A 19,354-nucleotide genomic window follows, 5' to 3' on the forward strand; every position below is an offset into this window, starting at 1 on the left:
AAGGTGACGTAATGCAATGCATTGTGGGGGAAAGGAGAATCACTTCAAATGCTGTGAAATATTACCTGCTTTTTCGTATTATATTCCGTTTTGTGATACCCAACAACATCAAATACAATGGATAACAGTTTAAATGTTTATTATCAACAAGCAAATTGTGCAAATTCGTTGGAAAATGAACCCTGCAACACGGCCTTTAAGGAATTTTACCATTCGACGCCATCTTGAATTTAGTCACGATAAGTCGAGCGATGAGTACGAACAAACAAGTATGATAAGGGATCAGATTCCAAAAATAATTCCGTGAAAATGCATGGATTCCAGTTGCTGCTACTGGAAGCAACTGAATCCATGCATTTCCACTGAATTATTTTTATGTAAATAAACTACCAGTGCTTTTTCAAAGTTCTCCATGTCTTGTTTTAAATGTCAAGGCCCTTGGAAGTCTACCAATGAAGTATGGAGCTACTTTGAGCCTCGTAAATGGTGTAAAACAGTGATTTATTTGCATGGCTAGGCCGATGCCCGAGGTACCACAACGAAACACTGTGTTGGTAGCATTGGCTAACTAGCGCCAGATTTCTGAGTGCAGGGGACAAGCAGAGGTGAGCTATGAGACATACGTTCACACTCGGTATCATGTTTCAACACACTTTAGGTCAAAATCACACCGGAATTCTCCTTTAAGCCTCCCACAATTATCAGCAAATGTATAATAATCCTTTGTGCACACACACAAACACACACCCTCACATGTACAATATCTTGGATAGGAAATTGTTTGCACTTAAAAAACACTAAATAGAGCTTTTACCAAGATGGCTCAGCATAATTTATCAGACTATTACTATATTGCTATACACACACACATCATCACTTTATGTCCACATAGTGCTTCCACAAAGTGGCATTAAATCAAAGATGAATAATCTCACAACAGCTTCTGATATGTTTAAGCAATATAGCACGAGTGCTATATTGCTTTTATACAACAATTCTACTACAAACTAAATAATCTGAAAACACCCCATTATTGTTTAAAAATGTTAATTTCGACATCGTTCGTACGCATCAAAAAATAGTTCCCTGTTCAATAGACAGCGTCTTGGTTGCTAGGTAACCAACATTCCAGACCCCTCGTTACGGGTCTTTGTGGTTTACATGTCTTCTTGAAAGAAATGTTGAAATCACATTCATATCTAGGTTTGCTGCATGCATGTTACAAGGACACTGGGCCATGTCATGTAAGGGACATGGTACTGCAAAAAAAACGGAAACATAGTCTACATTGCAGAACCACTCAACTTTATTAATGTATAGTGAATAAATGTTACACTACTGTGCACAGCCTGACGTGACGATGCTAGCACGTTAGCAGCGGTTAGCTAATTATGCTAACGTTAGTTATCTACAAGTGACAATCATATTATACACAATGCTGGCAATGCTGAGAACAATTAGCATCCTCGTTTATCTTACTTACATTGAGGTGACTGTGTGGCTTAATCCACAGATGTGGTGAAGCACTGTTTCGTTATGGTTTGCTAAGGAGTAACCCATTGCTTGAAATAGTGGAGAGCTGGGTGTCAAATCTTCGCATTGTATCGCGGAGTGATTTATTATTTGCTGTGCTGAGTCTGAGTTGAAATGTTCAGGGATATTCCAACTCATGGAACGTCTCTCGGCCAATCAGAAACAAATAAATAGTTCCATAGAACCCAATTGTTGTATAATACATTATAATCCTTAGCTATGCTATCAGAAAGTGATATACACAAAACTCAGTACAGTTGCATAGAGTACAGGGAGACCATTGGGCCCTCTGCCTCCATGTTTACTGACATCTGTGAAAATACAAAGACCATGTACTGTTTACACTTATTTACAACACAAAAAACTGATAACTTGCATAACAAGACATTGATAATAATAAAAAAAAAAACTCTAGGGGTTAAGGTTTGGGACAGGGCTAGGTCTGGTAATTAAACTAACATGTTTAGACTGAACAATCAGGAACATGTTTATGTTTAAGAATTATAGGTGACACTTCAGTTATTGTATCAATTACACGTAACTCACAGCATTCTCATGTCTGACTCTACCTTTCCAGATATTCAGAAGACTAGATCACTCTGCTCAGCTTGATCACACTTCTAGTGAACACCACCACATACAGTATAGTCAAACCATAGATATACAGAGTATGAGGTATCACAAAAACTGCAAATGATAAGCTCCTTGGCAGCCGTTCATGTGTTACTACTACTGTTCTCTTGCAAGCTTTTGGTGTTGGTGGTGGCAGCCCCAGTGGTGGACAGACGTAGCTTGAAGAAGCTAACCACGCGCCGTTTGTAGGTCTTGATGGCGAAGAAGTAGATGAGTGGATCCAGGCAGCAGTTGAGGTTCATGAGTGACACGGTCACCTGCAGCGCCATCTTGAATCCTTTCCGGTCGTCACAGGTGGGGTCGGCCAGCAGGTTACGCACCATGAATTGCATGATGGTGATGTGGTAGGGGCTGAAGCACACCAAGAAGGTGGCCAGGATGACCAGGATGATGCTCTTGGCCCGGCCGCTGCGGCCCGATCGGTCCACGACGGGGTTGAGGCGGGCGGTGCGGGACAGCTTGAGTCTGATACGGCTGTAGCAGAAGAGGATGAGCCCCAGGGGGAAGCAGAAGCCCACCATGCAGGCCAGCAGTAGCAGGTAGGGCAGGGCGCGGGATTTCTGCAGGTTGAAGTACTCCATGCAGGTCTGACGGTCCTGTGACTCAAGCACCATCTTCTGCAAGAGGAGCGGCCCTGTTTCCAGAATCACGATGGCCCATACTAAGCAGCTGACCCGCCGGGCGGTCTGCACCTTCCGCAGCCCCTGGGCGCGGTGCGGATGGACCATGGCCAGGTAGCGGTCCAGGCTGATGCAGGTCATGAAGGCGATGCCGGCGTACGTGTTGGAGTAGAAGAGCACGGCCGTGATGCGGCACAGCACGTCGCCGAACGGCCAGTCGAACTTGCGCACGTAGTAGGTGATGCGTCCGGGGAGTGCCAGGGTGAAGAGGGCGTCGGATACGGCCAGGTTCATCAGGTAGATGGAGGTGGCGTTGAGCTTCTGGTGCCGCTGGCACATGATGAGGAGCACCAGGCTGTTGCCTAGGAGACTGATGAAGAAGACGACGGTGTAGAAGATGGGGAAGATGATGTGAGCTACCTCCTGGTAGATGAAAACATCACAGGATTGATTCAAGTTCACAGAGATTGTGGTCAACGGTGCTGAGGTCGCCATCATGCTGAAATAAGTAGCAGTAAGATCATCATGAAGGTTATCTGATGTTCCACACTAACGACAACAATTACAGTTCCACAACTTCAATGTTATTCATAATACATAATTTAATATAATTCCTCATAAACTCACATAAACATAAATTACCCACTGCCTCATTTAGGGTCATCATATTGTTTTCAGAGTTTGGTCTAATCCGTAAAACATAGATGGTAATAAGTAGCCTGCAGATATACTGCTGAATATTAACCTACCAATAAGTAGTACTATATACAGACTACAACATCTACTACACATGAACAACAACAGGAATAATAACTATGAAAATAATCATATCAGTCACAAAACGTATACTTGAAAACTATCATCTAAAAGGTAAATCATCAAGTCCTCTTCTTAATTATAACTAAAACAATCAAAGCTAAGCCCTCATAGAATCCCCCCCTAATCATCCCTAAGCCATCGTAAAAGCCCCCTATCCGCCTCTGTATAGAACACTTCTTACCAGCAGACGGGTGATGCTTTTGTGGTGGTGAGATGAGTAACACAGCAGGACCTTTCCCCTCGCTTGTTTGGCTAAGTACTGCACATGAGTTGATCTCAGAGTTAATGTCAGTGTAGAGAAATGGGATGGGAAGTCAACACCCCCTTCACCCCAGCCAGATCCTGCGTATTGAACATGGCTTCTGACTCATACAGGTGCTTCAAATTAAGTATGACATTTTGCACCAACCACGCTTTTTTTTTTTTTTTTTTTCTCCACACTGTGGTTATTTGAGACGAGAGGAAGTAAAGATGAGTTGGGGAGGGGGGGGGGGGCAAAGAATGATGCTGTTTATAGAGTTAGTGTTGATAGCTAAGGTGTGTATGTGTGTGGTGTGTGTTGGTATGTGTTGTTCATATATGTGTGTGTTGGTTTGTGTTGTTCATAGGTGTGTGGTGTGTGCTGGTTTGTGCTGTTCAATTTGTGCAGTATAGATTATCAAGAGGATCTTCTAGATATTTAGGGATATTCCAGAGTTGTTTTCTGCCATTGTCAGTCAGTTTCAAAAACATGTTTTGTGTAACACAACCAGCGAACAAGACTGCTGGAGCTGGTGACCTATTTATTGAACCATTGAGGATGTTGAGGTAAAGGTGCTCTCATGCAAACCTCCATTAGAACTGTGTGTATCCTGATAATCAGCACACACATAGTGAATGAGAAACTATTGATTACCGTAATTTTCCAACAATTAGCCGAGGTTTATATATTGATTTTGCTACATTTCTTCAGCTATGAAGTTAATACGGCAGGGGCAGTTAATATGGTATTAATATGGTATTGTTTTTATAACTTGCATTATTGCATTATTACACTGTCCTAAAGCCGGTAATACACAGGAAATTATTGTATGATGATCATAGGCATTACATGCATAAAAGGTGAACTGTGGCTCAGGTGATGATGGCTCATGATCCTTGTGTGCAATGGTGGTACTCTGATAAGAATGGTGGCACGGTGGTAATTTCCGCTGCTGAGCTGCCTGGTGTTATTTGCCACATCAGACGAGTGTTGCCTCACACACAGAAGTTGGGCTTCCATCACATGCAAATTTAACTATTTAAACATGAACCATTGGAAAGGAAAGTTGAAAAAAAACATTCTTATAGTGGTCCTTATTTCCTCTAAAGGGTGGTTAAGAGAAAGAGGTTGAAATTATGTTCATCTCTCAAGCTGATTTATTTCTGAGTCAGAGGAAGGACATAATATATGGTCGTTTATATTATATCATTTTGAATTGGTGTAAACATTCTAATTGAGGTGTAGACATTATAACTGAAGACAGGAATTAAAAATTAGATAGAATAAGCAGTTCTGGTAAGCATGTATGTAGTAGCTTTTGAATAGTTTCACAGTGTGGAAATGTCTCCATCTAGTGATCAAACATGTAATTGTGTGATTTCAGTGGAAGTGGCCACCTATTAATTGATTTAGTAAATTGACATGGGTCTGCAAGCAGTAACATCCCAACCATAGACAGGTCTAGGTCCCCACGGCAAACCCTGGGTTTGAATCAGACCTAAAGTATTTTAGACCTAAAGTATTTTAACCCAGTCCCACTCCCAATCTCCTCCTCTCATCTCAGAATGGTCTTATCTAAATAAAGGCAAAAAGTACAAAAATAAACTTAATGAAAATTGGAATATCAAATAAATAAATGTTTGGTATGTAAAGTGTAATCTCAGTATCAAATAGCTCACATGTACTGGGATGCAGCAGCTTGTGTTTGTTGTACATTGTCTACATTATACATACATTACAGCATGTACATTATGCTTTATATTATCAGATTCTTCTCTTGGAGGCCTTTCTTGTTTGTAAATAGACATGGTGCACTGCACTCAACTGATTTTGTTTTATTGACCTCCAGTGAAGTCAGATAAAGCTCTGGAAAAGAAAAATAATGAACATTTGTGAACCCAACAATCTTATTAATTAAACATTTACTTTTCTAACGGTGTGTGTGTGTGCATGTGTGTGTGTGTGTGTGTGTGTGTGTGTGTGTGTGTACTTTGTACAGTAGGCTACAGTATCCTACCTCTCCCTTTACCAGCTACTGTAGCTGGTGTGGTCCATGCAATCTAATTGGAACGGAAGGGGCTGGTCTGGCAAAAGGTCAGTAACCGTCACTAGTCACATGCAGTTACAATACAACTCTCTTAGGTCTCAACACAAGAAGCATGCCCACAGTGTCACCTGGGACTTAATACCCTGCATGGTCAGATTTCACGCTCCATTAATCTGGTGAACAGAGTTAAAGGATCTCTTCACCCTTTCCCTTAAGTGCGAAAAGAAGCGACAGTTATTTCGTGTGCTCAGGGGGGAGTCCCGTTGCTCATGTCGAAGAAATTTGCAGAATGTTTCAAAATCCCCAAGTACTATACTACCAGGAGTGGAACAGTGAATGAACTCCTCTGTCAGCAGTCGTTAAATTAAAATGAAAAATGTTGTTGATGAACTTTGATGTTTAAATTAGCTCCAATTCTCACACACAGTTCTTGTCAACACAACTTCTTAAGAGTGACACTGAAAATGTACATCAGTGTGTTACATTCATACTGTATTGCATGTTAAATATATTTTAATCCTATAAATAGTCAAATAAAATGATGCACTGTCAGTGTAAAGGTCTAAAGCATGTAGCATAACATCCAAAAAGTCAAACCAACAACCCCAAAACATCCATCCATAAAGTCCATACACAGATATGTTGGATTTTGGAGATAGTATCACTTTGCCAGTGCGGCTCTATCCACAGACATCACAAACACACACACACATTAAAAGCTATGTCTACCACAAATAACATCCTATCGCTAGTGAGAACTGCAGCTCACACAGAGCCCGAGGAGAGCGCTGTATTGATGGTTATGTGACAGAAAAGGTTTGGGGAAATTGAAAGTGACGACCCAGCATGAAACATGCATGAAAGTCACTTCTCTGAGATCTGACCTTTTTCTGTTTGTTAAAAAGGGAGGGGGGGGAAGAGAGGAGCACTGCATGTGTTTGCATGTATGTCTATGGGAGACTGTGTGTGTGTGTGTAGGGGGGGGGGGGGCACACTGGGGAGGTCTGTTTTAGGGAATTATACATGATAAGTGGTGTGGCACCAGCCCGAGTCAGACCGGCCCAGGAGGCATATCATTTAGTGGGCCGTGGCGAGAGTGACCATTCATGAGTGTGTGTGTGTCTGTGTGTGTGTATCCATCAGCCCAACCCCACATGACTGAAGTTGTGCTCCACATGCTCCAAACATAAGGCCTCGTCTCAGAGAAGGTGTCACGCAAAACGGCAAAAAACTGGGTCACAAATGGGTGAGGCACAAAATAATTTCCTGCTGCATCAAAACAATTTATGCCACTTCCCACCCATTTACTCGAATGAATGTTGAGAGAGTATCAGACATTAATATTTTATTAATGAAATACTTATTTCATGTGCAAAAACCAGAGGGATGAAGCGGACTAATTCTCCAAGTGGTGTGGAGATGAAGACTTAATAACAGGTGTGATGACTAAAATTACAATCTCTACTACAGAGTTCTGGCGATGACCACCCGATGTACTGTATGAAAGAAAATTGCACGAAAAAAAAGTGAAATGGACAAAATCAAATGGTTTGTAGATCCTTGGGTCATCATTTATTTGTAATCCTCACATAGCCACACACTGTTATTTTAGAATTTATTGAAAGCAGGCAGTCTTTAATTCTGTGTGTGTGTGTGTGTGTGTGTGTGTGTGTGTGTGTGTATAGTGTCAGACTGACTGCAAGTGAAAGAAACTACATCTCTGAGATGGCAAAGGGACATGAAGTGAGAGATATCTGTCAACAGTATCCGTGTTAGCTGCACAGATGGCCCACTCTCCACTCACACGCCTCTCCGGGTCTGACACATTCACCGCAATTAACGCTGAAACTCTGGCTCGGGCTCCCAGCTTTGATCCAAAATTCACAAGCGTTCATCATTTCATCAGTGCTCCACTATATCACTGGAGTAAAAGATCATCTTTTTTTCACAGAGAAAATGAGATGAACTTTGGCGACAGAAAAAAAAAAACAAATATGAAAGCAACTGTGTCATACTGAGTGAGATGTAGCATATTCCTACAGTTATAGAGAGAGAATGAGAAAGACAGACAAAGAGAGGGAGAGGGAGAGAGAGATTGGTGGGGTGAGGTTGTGCATAAAGCTGACATTGCTGAGATGCTTGAGGGCCTTTGATGTTGCCCTAGGCACGTACACACACACACACACACACACACACACACACACACACACACACACACACACACACACACACACACTCTCTGAAGATGGTCCTCTCTGGGGCAAGGCCTTTGTTGGTGGCAGTGGCAGCCCTTTGTCAGAGGGCTCATGTGGATCGTGTCTGTTCCCATCATCACCAATTATGCTTTACTCGCCAGAGACAGGCGAGCCTGGGTCCTGGTGGCCGAGAGAGGCGGCCAGTGTGTGTGTGTGTGTGTGTGTGTGTACGTGCGTCAGTGAGGACTGCACCCCCTGCTTGCATTTTAGCTGGTTGTCAAATTTATCAGGCCGCTCAGACATGTGTGTGCCATAAGAGGATGCTGGGGGGTGCTTTTCAGGAAAAGAGAGCAAAAGGTGTGGAGAGGATGCAAGGGTGTGTGTGTGTGTGTGTGTGTGTGTGTGTGTGTGTGTGTGTGTGTGTGTGTGTGTGTGTGTATGAGTGTGGTTTTGTGTGTGTGCGTGCAAGTGAGTGGGCTGAATGAGTGTGTGTGTGTGTGTGTGTGTAGGCGAGGTAGCATATCCTGTTTGATGTGATAGACAGATAATCTGCATTCTTCCTCATTTTTCCTTCCGCTCAGGTCTGCATGAATGCAAGTGTCCTTGATTACATACTGTAGGTATATGCATGCACACTGTACCACACCAGTTTGTATGTATTATACCAACTGTGAGTGCGAGTGTGTGTGTGTGTACATGCTTGTGTGTGTGTGTGTGTACGTGCCTGTGTGTGTGTGCATGTGTGTATGATGGCCTTCAGGCCTCATCCATGCTACATGTTTCAGTGCTGGGGGAGGTTGGGGTTGGTGTGTGTATGTGTGTGTGTGTGTGTGTGTGTGTGTGTGTGTGTGTGTGTGTGTGTGTGTGTGTGTGTGTGTGTGAGCATGGGGGGAGTAGGTCTGAGAGCTGCAGATTGACACTGTCTGTCAGGCTGGGGTGGCAGCTCGGGCGTGAGCTGCTGCGCCTCTGCAGCTCTCAATTGAGCCCAACGGGGGGCAAGAGCCGGGGAGGCCACAGCCAGCTGGCTCCACACAGATGAGCCGCACCTCCACTGTCTGCCCCGCCAGCACTACTGTGTGTGTGTGTGTGTGTGTGTGTGTGTGTGTGTGTGTGAAAGAGAGAGAGAGACAGACAGAGTGTGTGTGTGTGTGTGTGTGTGTGTGTGTGAAAGAGAGAGAGAGACAGACAGAGTGTGTGTGTGTGTGTGTGTGTGTGTGTGTGTGTGTGTGTGTGTGTGTGTGTGTATGTCTGTGTGTGTGCGAGAGAGAGAGAGTGTGTGTGTGAAAGAGAGAGTGAGACAGACAGAGTGTGTGTGTGTGTGTGTGTGTGTCCGAGAGAGAGAGAGTGTGTGTGTGAAAGAGAGAGTGAGACAGACAGAGTGTGTGTGTGTGTGTGTGTCTGTGTGTGTGTGCGAGAGAGAGAGAGAGTGTGTGTGTGAAAGAGAGAGTGAGTGTGTGTATGTGTGTGTATGAGAGAGAACGATAGAGTGTGTGTGAGAGAGAAAGAGAGAGTGAGTGTGTGTGTGTGTGTGTGATAGAGAGAGAGAAACAGTGTGGGTAAAGAGTTCAAGTGAGAAAAGTGTAGGTAAAGAGCATACTTACATGTGTAAGTTTGGTGAATGTGTTCTCATGTAACAGTGTGTCCTACAGTATCTGCATACGAGCATCTGACTTTCACACAGCATTGAATGTTCTCTGTCCACACACAGTCTGTTAAATATACACTTCTGTTGCGTCATGTCTCTCATTCAGCATTTCAACGTGAGCGAAAACAGAAAATAGAAACAGGGCGTCCAACAAAAGGGCGTCTGTTCTGCTCAAAATGGCACGTTGCAAAACACTGTGTTGCTTACTGTAGGATATTCCAATTGAAAACAACGTAAACAAACTGATTCTGTCACTGGCACTTACCCATGTGACATGCAGTTAGGACATGGTGTTAGAATGTGTTTGTAGTTGGGAATGCAAGAAGGATATACAGCATGTGTGAATGTGAGAGGGGTCGAGGCCAATTGTATATAGGTGTGTGTGAGTGTGTGTGTGTGTGTGTGTGTGTGTGTTAGGACATGTTTCGATCACTGTTCACATGTGTGGAAGAGACTGGCAGGCACTCCAAAGTGGAATCGCACATATCTTTACTTGTCTTTTCCATCACCCCAATACTGGCCCAAACCTTAGCTCAGCTCACATGAGCCAGGTGTTCTCCTGTTCTCCTCACTCCTCGTCTGAGAGACAGCCGTAGCACTGTGTACCTCCTGCCGGAAGTCACTCTCATGGCTCCACACACGTTTGAACTGCCGGTGACTTCACACTTAGGTCATGAACCGTAGTATCTTTACTTAGAATCTGTCACACTGACTCTTCAGTGACATCTCCTCTCACAGCCCCTGGTCAGCAGATCAGGAACGGTTACTACTATGTTTAGGCTCTCCTCTCAATTATTCAAATAACTGTCCAATGAGATGTGAGAGTGTGTTTGCATGTGTGTGTGTGTGTGTGTGGCATGCCAGTGTCATGTGAAATTTGCCTCTTAACACCTATTCAGTTCATGTGTATGTTGTTTTCCTTACTAGATTGACATGTTGTTGAATAGTTTTGATAGGAAGGATTATAAATACCAACTTTTGCCAATTTCCATCCATGGGTTTCACTGTTAATATATTTGATTTGTGTAAGTACAGAAATGTAAGTTTTCAGCAATTTGACAGATGTTTTGAAGTATTCTGCTCATTATGTTAAATAAATAAGTAATATTTGTAAATAGTGTTGCACTGTGGACATATGTTCCAATTTTCATTTCTGCCATCCAGAACAAGAATGGTAAGGTTAGTAGACTTATTATACTGTAGTAGGCTATTCATATATGGCCCTGTGTCTATGATCATTATATGCCCCATAAAAAGACATGTCTTTCTAAATAACCACAATGGCTGGTTTAATGAGGATAGACAAAGTCTTGTAATATTTTCATAACTACATTGAGTGAATGAAAAGGGTTCACTTTGAAATCATAAAACACAAACAGGATAAAAACAAAAAAAACCTACCACAAATCCCTGCTTTCAAGCCTGCTGATCCATATCCCATACCCCTTGATTATACCCAAACTTGTCCATTTACTGCAGCTGGTGGTGTGACCCAGCCTTGTTCTTCTGGCCGTCCAGCTCTGGAGGTCATTTGAGGCGAGGCACATATTTCCAATGTCATTTTCCCCCTTTTTTAATTATTGTTTAATTCTCCAAGTGTGGACTAATTATTTGAGCAGCGTTCCTCGGCCGAGTGCAGACTGACAGCTGGCGTTATTGGAGTGATCAGTCCGTCTCCCCCAAGCCCAGCACAGAAAGAAAGCTATTTGATGTATATTAACAGTAATTGGTGCCACGGCCATGTTTGGTAAACCTTTGTGCTATTTTCCAGGAGGATGCCCAGGAGGAATGTTCTTGAAGGAAGCGAGACCTCGGAGAAGTCCTCAGAGAGCCAGCAAAGGAAGTGATGTCGTGTTCACATCTCTTCGTCAGGACCAGTCTCAGTGTTCCCTAAGCAACACGTTTTTATCATTAACACATCGTATCATTCAGATTTAATTAAACCTGCTCACCTAACACTTTAGACAATATACAAATGTCTCTTGAGGCTACAGTAATTTCCTGTGTATTAGCTGCATTGTGTATAAGCCGTAGGAGAGTGTTTTATGCAAGGTAAAGGAAACAATACCATATTAATACCATATTAACTGCCCCGGTGTATTAACCTCATAGCTGAAGAAATTTAGCAAAATCAATGTACAGTATAAGCCGCGGCTAGTTGGGAAATTACGGTATATAAAAGTTGATTTGAGAACCCTCAAGTTGAAACAGGAAATGAAGCCATGCTTTCGTTTCCATAGAGCCACTTCCACAAAGAGTCTGCGTGACAAGAGTCTGTTATGTTCCCTTTATACAACACCTGACCTTCACCAGTGGCGTGTGTGTTATCATCAAAATTCACACTCAAAGGATAGAATTTTTTCTAGACCCACAGACAGTGTGTGAGTGTGAGACTCTGTCATCTCAGGTCACTGAACACTTTCTCCTGCTTGCTTGGTCAACACAGAGTTCATCCGAGGCTTCCTCCCGTGGGGTTGTGCGTGCGTGCGTGTGTGTGTGTGTGTGCATGCGTGTGTTTGTTTGTTTGCGGCTGACTCTCGGAGTGTATGGGTTGATACGTGGTTGTGACCGAGCGGTGGCAATGGCGTTAGTAGCAGCAGCAGTGGTAGTGGCGTTAGTAGCGGCAGCAGTGGTGGTGGTGGCGGTGGTGACGCGTTTGCAGTGAGGACCCCGGTAACCTCGGTAACCTGGGGGACTCCGTCAGGTCTACACAGCTGCCAGATCCTACAAGTGTAAAAGCTTGGAACACGCGCCATGACAGCGGGGCCGCTCATTAGGCCGCATCAGCGTCACCTGGGGTGACACCCCACCCGGATTCCACTCCACTCCCAACCTCTGCGGACACTAGTCTCGAGTCGCGTCTTTACTCGCTACGTCGTGACCACCACGCACCATGAGTTGCAGGGTATGGGGGTAGGGGTCAGTGGGGTTGGGGGGGATGGGGGGGGGGGGTTGAGCCCTCCAGGACCAAGGGGGCCCCGGCTCTCGAGGGTTTGGTTGTGATATCTATTTCAGTCTGCCCCGTCACGACCTGACAACAGGGCCCCGTGTCTCCAGAGAAACTCCTCTCTCGCTGGGCTCACCGCTCGCTTACGCTCCCACTACCACCGCTCATATGTTTCCGCGTCCCTTGCGTCCACATCTCTTAGCCCCCAGTGGGCTCGCTCAAAGCCATCACAGGACTCAATTATGGAGCCACGGTTGTCAGTGGAGCAGATGCGCTTTCATCTTTTTACCTCCAGCAGATTGGCCGAGAACAGCAACTACTTATGCATGTGTATGAGAGCGATTTGTATGGGAGTATTTCTGTGCTGAATGCATTTACATTCACATTTAAGTAGTTGTACACTTGCTGTTCAAATTATTTCATATTACCATTAGCAGATAAGGTAATGTGTTTGGAATATGATTAATGATTATTAAGAGGTAATTAAGAGAAACTTTGGAGTGTTGCACACATTTTGGGGTTCTTTGTTACAATCCATGCACAGACCTGTGAGAGAGAAAAATGGATGGGTGTCTGTGCATACAAGGAAATATACTTGGGGAGAAAATTAACCGGTGCCAAATTAAACCCCATCTGTTAAGCTGCTAAAATTTTCTGAAGGGCAAAATACTAAGTGTTGGTGAACATTTTTAACGCCTTGTCATCCCCCCTCCCCTCACAAACCCCCCCCCCCCCCTACCCACCCGATTTTGTATGGCCTTCATTGGCGAAAAATTAAAAACAAATGTTCTGCTGACAGTTTTCTTAAGCCCAGGGTAAAAGGGTATTTATATCATAAAGGTGCTAACACAAAGGGCTTTTATGGAGTGATGAATACTGGTGATGCATAGGGGATGGCCCTGCCCTGGGTGCGTGGGTAATTTAGTTTTCATCGTAAACGGTGTGATCCAGTCCTGGCTGGGTTGGCAAGAACATGCCTGAGGCGTAAACATGCTTTCTCACACTGACCAAACTTAACAAGGCATACAGTATGTGGAAACATGTACATACTGTACTGTAGGTGTCTGTGTCTGTGAAGTAACTACATGTCCACACACACTATAATACTGACATATAACAGCAAACACTATTGTATTAACATTATGACGTTGGACACAGCAAATACCCCTATTTTTTGGAGAATTAGTTGCATCTATAAACGGAACTGTTGTTAACATGCAGCAAATTCAATGCTATTGCACATGTGGGCCAATCTTGATTTCGAATCCTTACAGTTTTTATGCAACTTTTTATGTCATTTTGTGTGGTGACATTCCCAATTGTTCTCCTATAACCATCATTGTTAACTTGTATTAACTATTCACGGGTCACTTGAATAGCATTACAAATGCTCATCTCTGTCTAAGCAGTGTTTATCTAAGCAGAGCACTGGGAGAAGGGTGGACAGAAACCCAAAGGCAGACGGGGTGTTTCATAATGTTGATCATATTACTGACAAGGGCGGCAGGGGGAGAGATTCATGCAAAAACGACTATGAATTATGCATAGCCTCATCATCAATTCAGAGAACGGCAGCAGAGTAATATGGCATATTGTCCTTGTCTTTTTGATGGAAGGGTAAAGGTAATTCAAAGGGGTCCTGGGAGCGAAAAGACAAAAGAAACCCCACTAAAGATGAATTCAGTGGCTGATAAAACAACCCCCCCCCCCCCCCCCCCATTATCACCGTTGTGTCCCAACATGAACCATGCCATGTCTTTGCCTGACTACAGATGTTTCTCTTATGGGTTTCTGCCAGGCTGGTGGTCCCTCGGCAGGACCTCCAGTCGTCACTGGGTCTGTGTCACCGCAAATGTGCACAGGAGGGATGTGGGAAGGGAAATCATGTCAACTTCTCTAGCTCTCGTATCTGCTCACAGAGTGTAGCGTTTAACTGTCACATTTTGAAATATATACCTTTTTTCTTCAGTAGAGAAAATTACAAACATCTTTTTTTGTATGTAAACTGTGTCATAATATCATATATGCATGCCAATTGTCTGCAGTAATATATTTTCTCCAAGCAAGCAAACACATTAAGACAGAAACATGAGTCCTACACTATATGTCTTTATCTGTATTTTTCTTATTAAAGATTTTTTTTCTCAGAAATTCGTTCTCTTCTATCTCACTTCTCATGCCTTTACCCCTCACACATGGTGTTGCTAGCGAAACGCGGGGTGTTTTGAAGTCGGTCCGGGACCCGCAGCTCATTAATTCAGTTAAATGAACTGAGAAAGTGGGAAACAGGGTGAACTGAACAGGAAAAAAAAACCCTTAAAAGCATTTTCTGTGATTGGGTAAATGTGAGGAGTCCATCGGGCCCTGTGTGCCGACTGCACTCGGGGTTGCTGGGTCAATGACTCTATCGCTGGTTTCAGGGTTCATCAGGCAATTTATATCTGTCAGGGATTTGCTGTTATATATTAACAGGTGTTGGTATTATTAGCAATGCCATGCTCATACTGTACATAATGCTGTACTCTTACAATGGATTTGTTTAACTGCTAGCTGTTTTACTTTTGTATATTTTTATTTCATATTATGGCACCATACATATCACATCACATTTGAACTATTTAATGGAGTTTTACAGTGAAATGTTATCTCCAAAAATAGGTCTATGATTTAATGACACACACATATTAGGTTTCAGGTAGTCAAAAAGAGAACAACAGCTTGAAACAGGAAGAGAGAGGGAGATTGACTTTGTTGATAAGCATTTTCCTTGAAACAGAGATATGTATGCAGTATTCCTCTTACCTCTAAAGAAAAAAAAAACACATCTGAATTGTTGCTTAACCCAACCAGTGACCCTGCCACATGTAATCTCCCCCGCACTGCCAAGATTCACCGGCCCACGATCCCCCTCCCAGGCAAATGATATAGTGTGTGACTGTCAGAGAAGGCCCTCGCTGCTCACCCACTCCCCTGAATGAGAGAAGGGGGTGGGGGTGAAAAAAAATCACCCAATTCACTTATCAGAAAATACTTGGCTGATGCTTACTCATCTGTTAAAAACAGAGTGATCTGCGAAGTTTGTATGGGAGGCCTTCTGACGGTGCCCTGCTGGTTTGCCAGTGTAGCACATGCTGTAGGCGCAGGCATCCCCCATTGGCTTCCAGGTCATTGGTCAGCAGCAGCGGGGGTCTTGCCCAGAGCGCCGTGATGAGTCTCTGATTCACAGCTGGATCTGTAACAAGGTATCATAGCAAATGAGTCGGTAAAACATCACTGGCTTGAAGAGCGTGAAAAATTGTCATGATATCATTTGTAATTTCTGATCTGAGTTGCGCGGCCAAACCGGGCCTCTCAGTAATGAAGGCTCTCTGTCCACTAGTTTGCCTGGGTGCCTTAGCCCGAGACAGATAGATAGACACGGAGACAGAGAAAGACTGAGTTCCCAGCTAATGCAAGAAGGCAACAATTAACCATTCAAGGCTTTATTGTTTTGTGACTTGTAGGTGTTATGGCCTTGACATGGGATGTTTGTGACACACTTGTCTTGTTTCCAGTCTTACATTTGCTCCTCATTGCACAAGAACAATAATATCCAATTGTCTTCATCTGACCAGAGACTATAGTTAACTTCTGTTGCCATGTCTGAACAATGTCAAGACCAGCAGCCCTGCAGTTAAGCCTTCTGTTTTAGAATGCTTTGTGGCAGATATCACACTGAAGAACCTAATTCCGTTTCATATTAAAGAGAACAAATCAAAGAAGGGGCAGACACTGTCATCATTAGTCTGTGAATTAAGTCAGAATCGTTGTACTCATATGACAGTGAGTGAGCTAATACAATGTTATGTACCACTGGATTCATAGACGAGATACATCAACTGCCTTATTAGACAGTCACCAGTGTATGTAGATGTAACTGAGCACTACTGATAGAATTTATGGAAATACTAAATATGCCACTTTAAACATCATTAACATATTTAAAATACAAACACTGACATTCTCAGGTTAAACTTGCAGATTTGACATTTGGAGTAGCATACAGTATACCTTATTCAGAACATTTGTATCAAGACAAACGGATAATTTGCTTTCACTATTCACACAACAATTGAAAGATTATTCCTGCTTTCCATTCATCCACATCTCTGCAAATCCCAAATGCTTAAGTATTTTTCTTACTTATACAGGGCATGCAGGTTGTCCATATATTCCAGGTTAATGTTATACCCACTAGTTTCATAGTTCCACTATCATTGTAAAATAGACCTCAGATATATCTTGTGAAAGATCTGCTGTGGTATTTGTTAACAAATTCTTCATACTGATAATGTGTCATCTGCCACTCACACACCTCCATATTTGAGCGTTCGAGTATGTGGGCTACTTATAATAGGGGGGAAAACCTGCTTCCTCAGGTCACAATGGAGACCTTGGATTTAAATGTCATGGTCTCATAACAGATACACTGACATTTCTGTGATGGGATATACCCATGGATAAGCATAACCAGTGCAAAACCATGCGGCATGGATGGCAGCTTTGTGATATCCAGGAAGTGTGTCTGTTCACATTTTGGAGGCTCTTCAAGAATGCTTTCAAAAAATAAATGAAAACTGATTGTATGGTTTTAGGCAATTATTCTGTATTTCCTGTGTTTGATATTTGATATGTGCGTTTGTTTTATGTAAATAGGCCTCAGGAGTTTCTGTTTTGCCCCCCACCCCGCCCCTCAGTCTTTTATTTTTGGAAAGCGATCAGTATTAAAATCAGAGCCATGTAAATCTAATCAATTATACAGTTTTACAGATAAAATATTGGTAAATCAAAACACATTTTCAAAAAGTCACAGTATAATGAGAAATTTAAATTGGAAAGAGAAACCATTTGTTTATTATAAATGCCAGGGAGAGGTGGTGACTTGCCATCCATAAATTTTTGTCATCCTTTTATACTCCTTTTTATCTCTGCCTCCCTTCCTGGCTTCATTTCAAGATTTTTAATGAGCCCCAGACTTCAGAGACATCAAACCATGGTGATGCATTGTCCATTTGTATCAGGGAGTTCGACGGGGGGACAAAGGCAGCCCAGCTTAAAAAAGTAATGTATTTTCACATCAATTTTAATATTCTGCTCTTTTTTTGTTTACTGAGCGGGTCATTTAATGGTATCCAAGTCACAGACTGGCAGTGAAAATTATGCAACGTTGTTTATCGATCCCGACCCGTAGTAATAATAATTGCAATAAGAAAAAAAATATTGAAATTCACTGGCACCAGCTCCAGTGTCTGTGGCTTTGAGTGACTTAGATCAGACAGTGCGGGCCTCCTCTTTGGCGCAAGCACTCCTTCTTTCACGGGTCCCCACGGTTCCTAAGGGAACCCAGAATAGAAGTCGAGCATCTTGCTGTGATCCAAAGAAAGTGTGCCAAATGCTATCAAAACTGGATTAGCAGACAACAATTGTGTTTGATGAAAAGGCGGGAGGGGGAGGCAAAAAAAAGAGGGAGGCAGTTTCCAAGTAACCCACGAGTGGAATTTTTTAAAAACTATATTGTGCAGAAAATGAAAATGATGTGCCACCACTGTTCCCCGCACCTGTAGCCAAAAGAGGGCATATAACGACTACATTTTGTTGAATTACAACATGATAGACGTCCATTTTTTTTTTACCTTAAGCAGTAATACTAAAAACATGAAAAAAGCCCACCGTTAAGAAAATGGAAGAGCATGATCATTGACATCAAAAAACAAAACTCATATCCTGACATGTGTAACAAATAACAAAGTCACTCTGTACATCTTGATAGCGAGTGATGGGTCAATCATGGCTGACAGGCAGACAATAATACATTGTAAAGCAGGGCTATGATGGAGAGAGAGGAACCGAGGGAAAAGGCCGGCTTGTCAGCAGGCCTGAGGCACAGCAGGCCCCATTTGAACCCAATGATCTCACAGCTGCCCAAACAGTTTCATGCATTTATTTGGAGGCACCGACGGTGATGGAGGTAGCAGTGGCGGCGGAGTGCTTGAATAGCTGGTGTTCATTAAGATACAGTGTCAGAGCCCATTCCTTTTGGGGTCAACAGGGCACGATATCAGGTGGTTTTCATGTTCACCCCGAGACACGTCAGTCCTAGCTCACACTAAGCAGAGAGCAGCTTTAAAGGGTATGGAACATTTCTGGGGAAAAAAATGCATGAAAGTGCAACTGCTTATCATTACATGGGTTATTCATTATCATACAACATGCACACACAGATAAAGTGGGCACATATATTGAGACCTACATATGAATGCCTATATATATTTACAGTGGACATGGTTTCAATATGTATGATAACTATGTCACTGCTTTCTTTCCATTTTGTAATATCAACCAAGCCAAAGTCAAGGTTAGCCAGCCTCACTGCAAGCAGTCTTGCCTTACTATTGGTGGTGCATGGCTAATGCATGGCAGAGAGAACTGGCTTCTGAATCCTGACATTTGGAGAGAATCCCCTGCTGACTTAATCATGGCAAATATTGCGTGTCATTTGTTAGGCACACTTGGACCTGGCTGATGGTGGCAGTGGTAATTCGCCTCTGCTGTGCGCCCGCCCCTGGTGTGCTCTGTCGCCTCTGCTCTCCTCCTCTCCCTATCGGCCGAGGCAGCTCAACGGACTGACAAGGAGG

General features: G+C 43.1%; 1 protein-coding gene across 1 annotated transcript; it reads right to left on the reverse strand.

Moving 5' to 3' along the window:
* Positions 1-1,866: 1,866 nt before the first annotated feature.
* Positions 1,867-3,966, reverse strand: si:ch211-184m13.4 (uncharacterized protein LOC798560 homolog). The gene is made up of 2 exons (XM_042079891.1): positions 3,787-3,966; positions 1,867-3,285 (listed from the first exon to the last, which is right to left on the reverse strand). The coding sequence occupies exon 2, from the start codon at positions 3,282-3,284 to the stop codon at positions 2,250-2,252; it is 1,035 nt and encodes a 344-aa protein (XP_041935825.1). The 5' UTR covers position 3,285; positions 3,787-3,966; the 3' UTR covers positions 1,867-2,249.
* Positions 3,967-19,354: the final 15,388 nt, after the last annotated feature.

The sequence above is a fragment of the Alosa sapidissima genome, chromosome 2 (genome assembly GCF_018492685.1).
Source record: "Alosa sapidissima isolate fAloSap1 chromosome 2, fAloSap1.pri, whole genome shotgun sequence".
Classification (NCBI taxonomy): Eukaryota; Metazoa; Chordata; class Actinopteri; order Clupeiformes; family Clupeidae; genus Alosa; species Alosa sapidissima.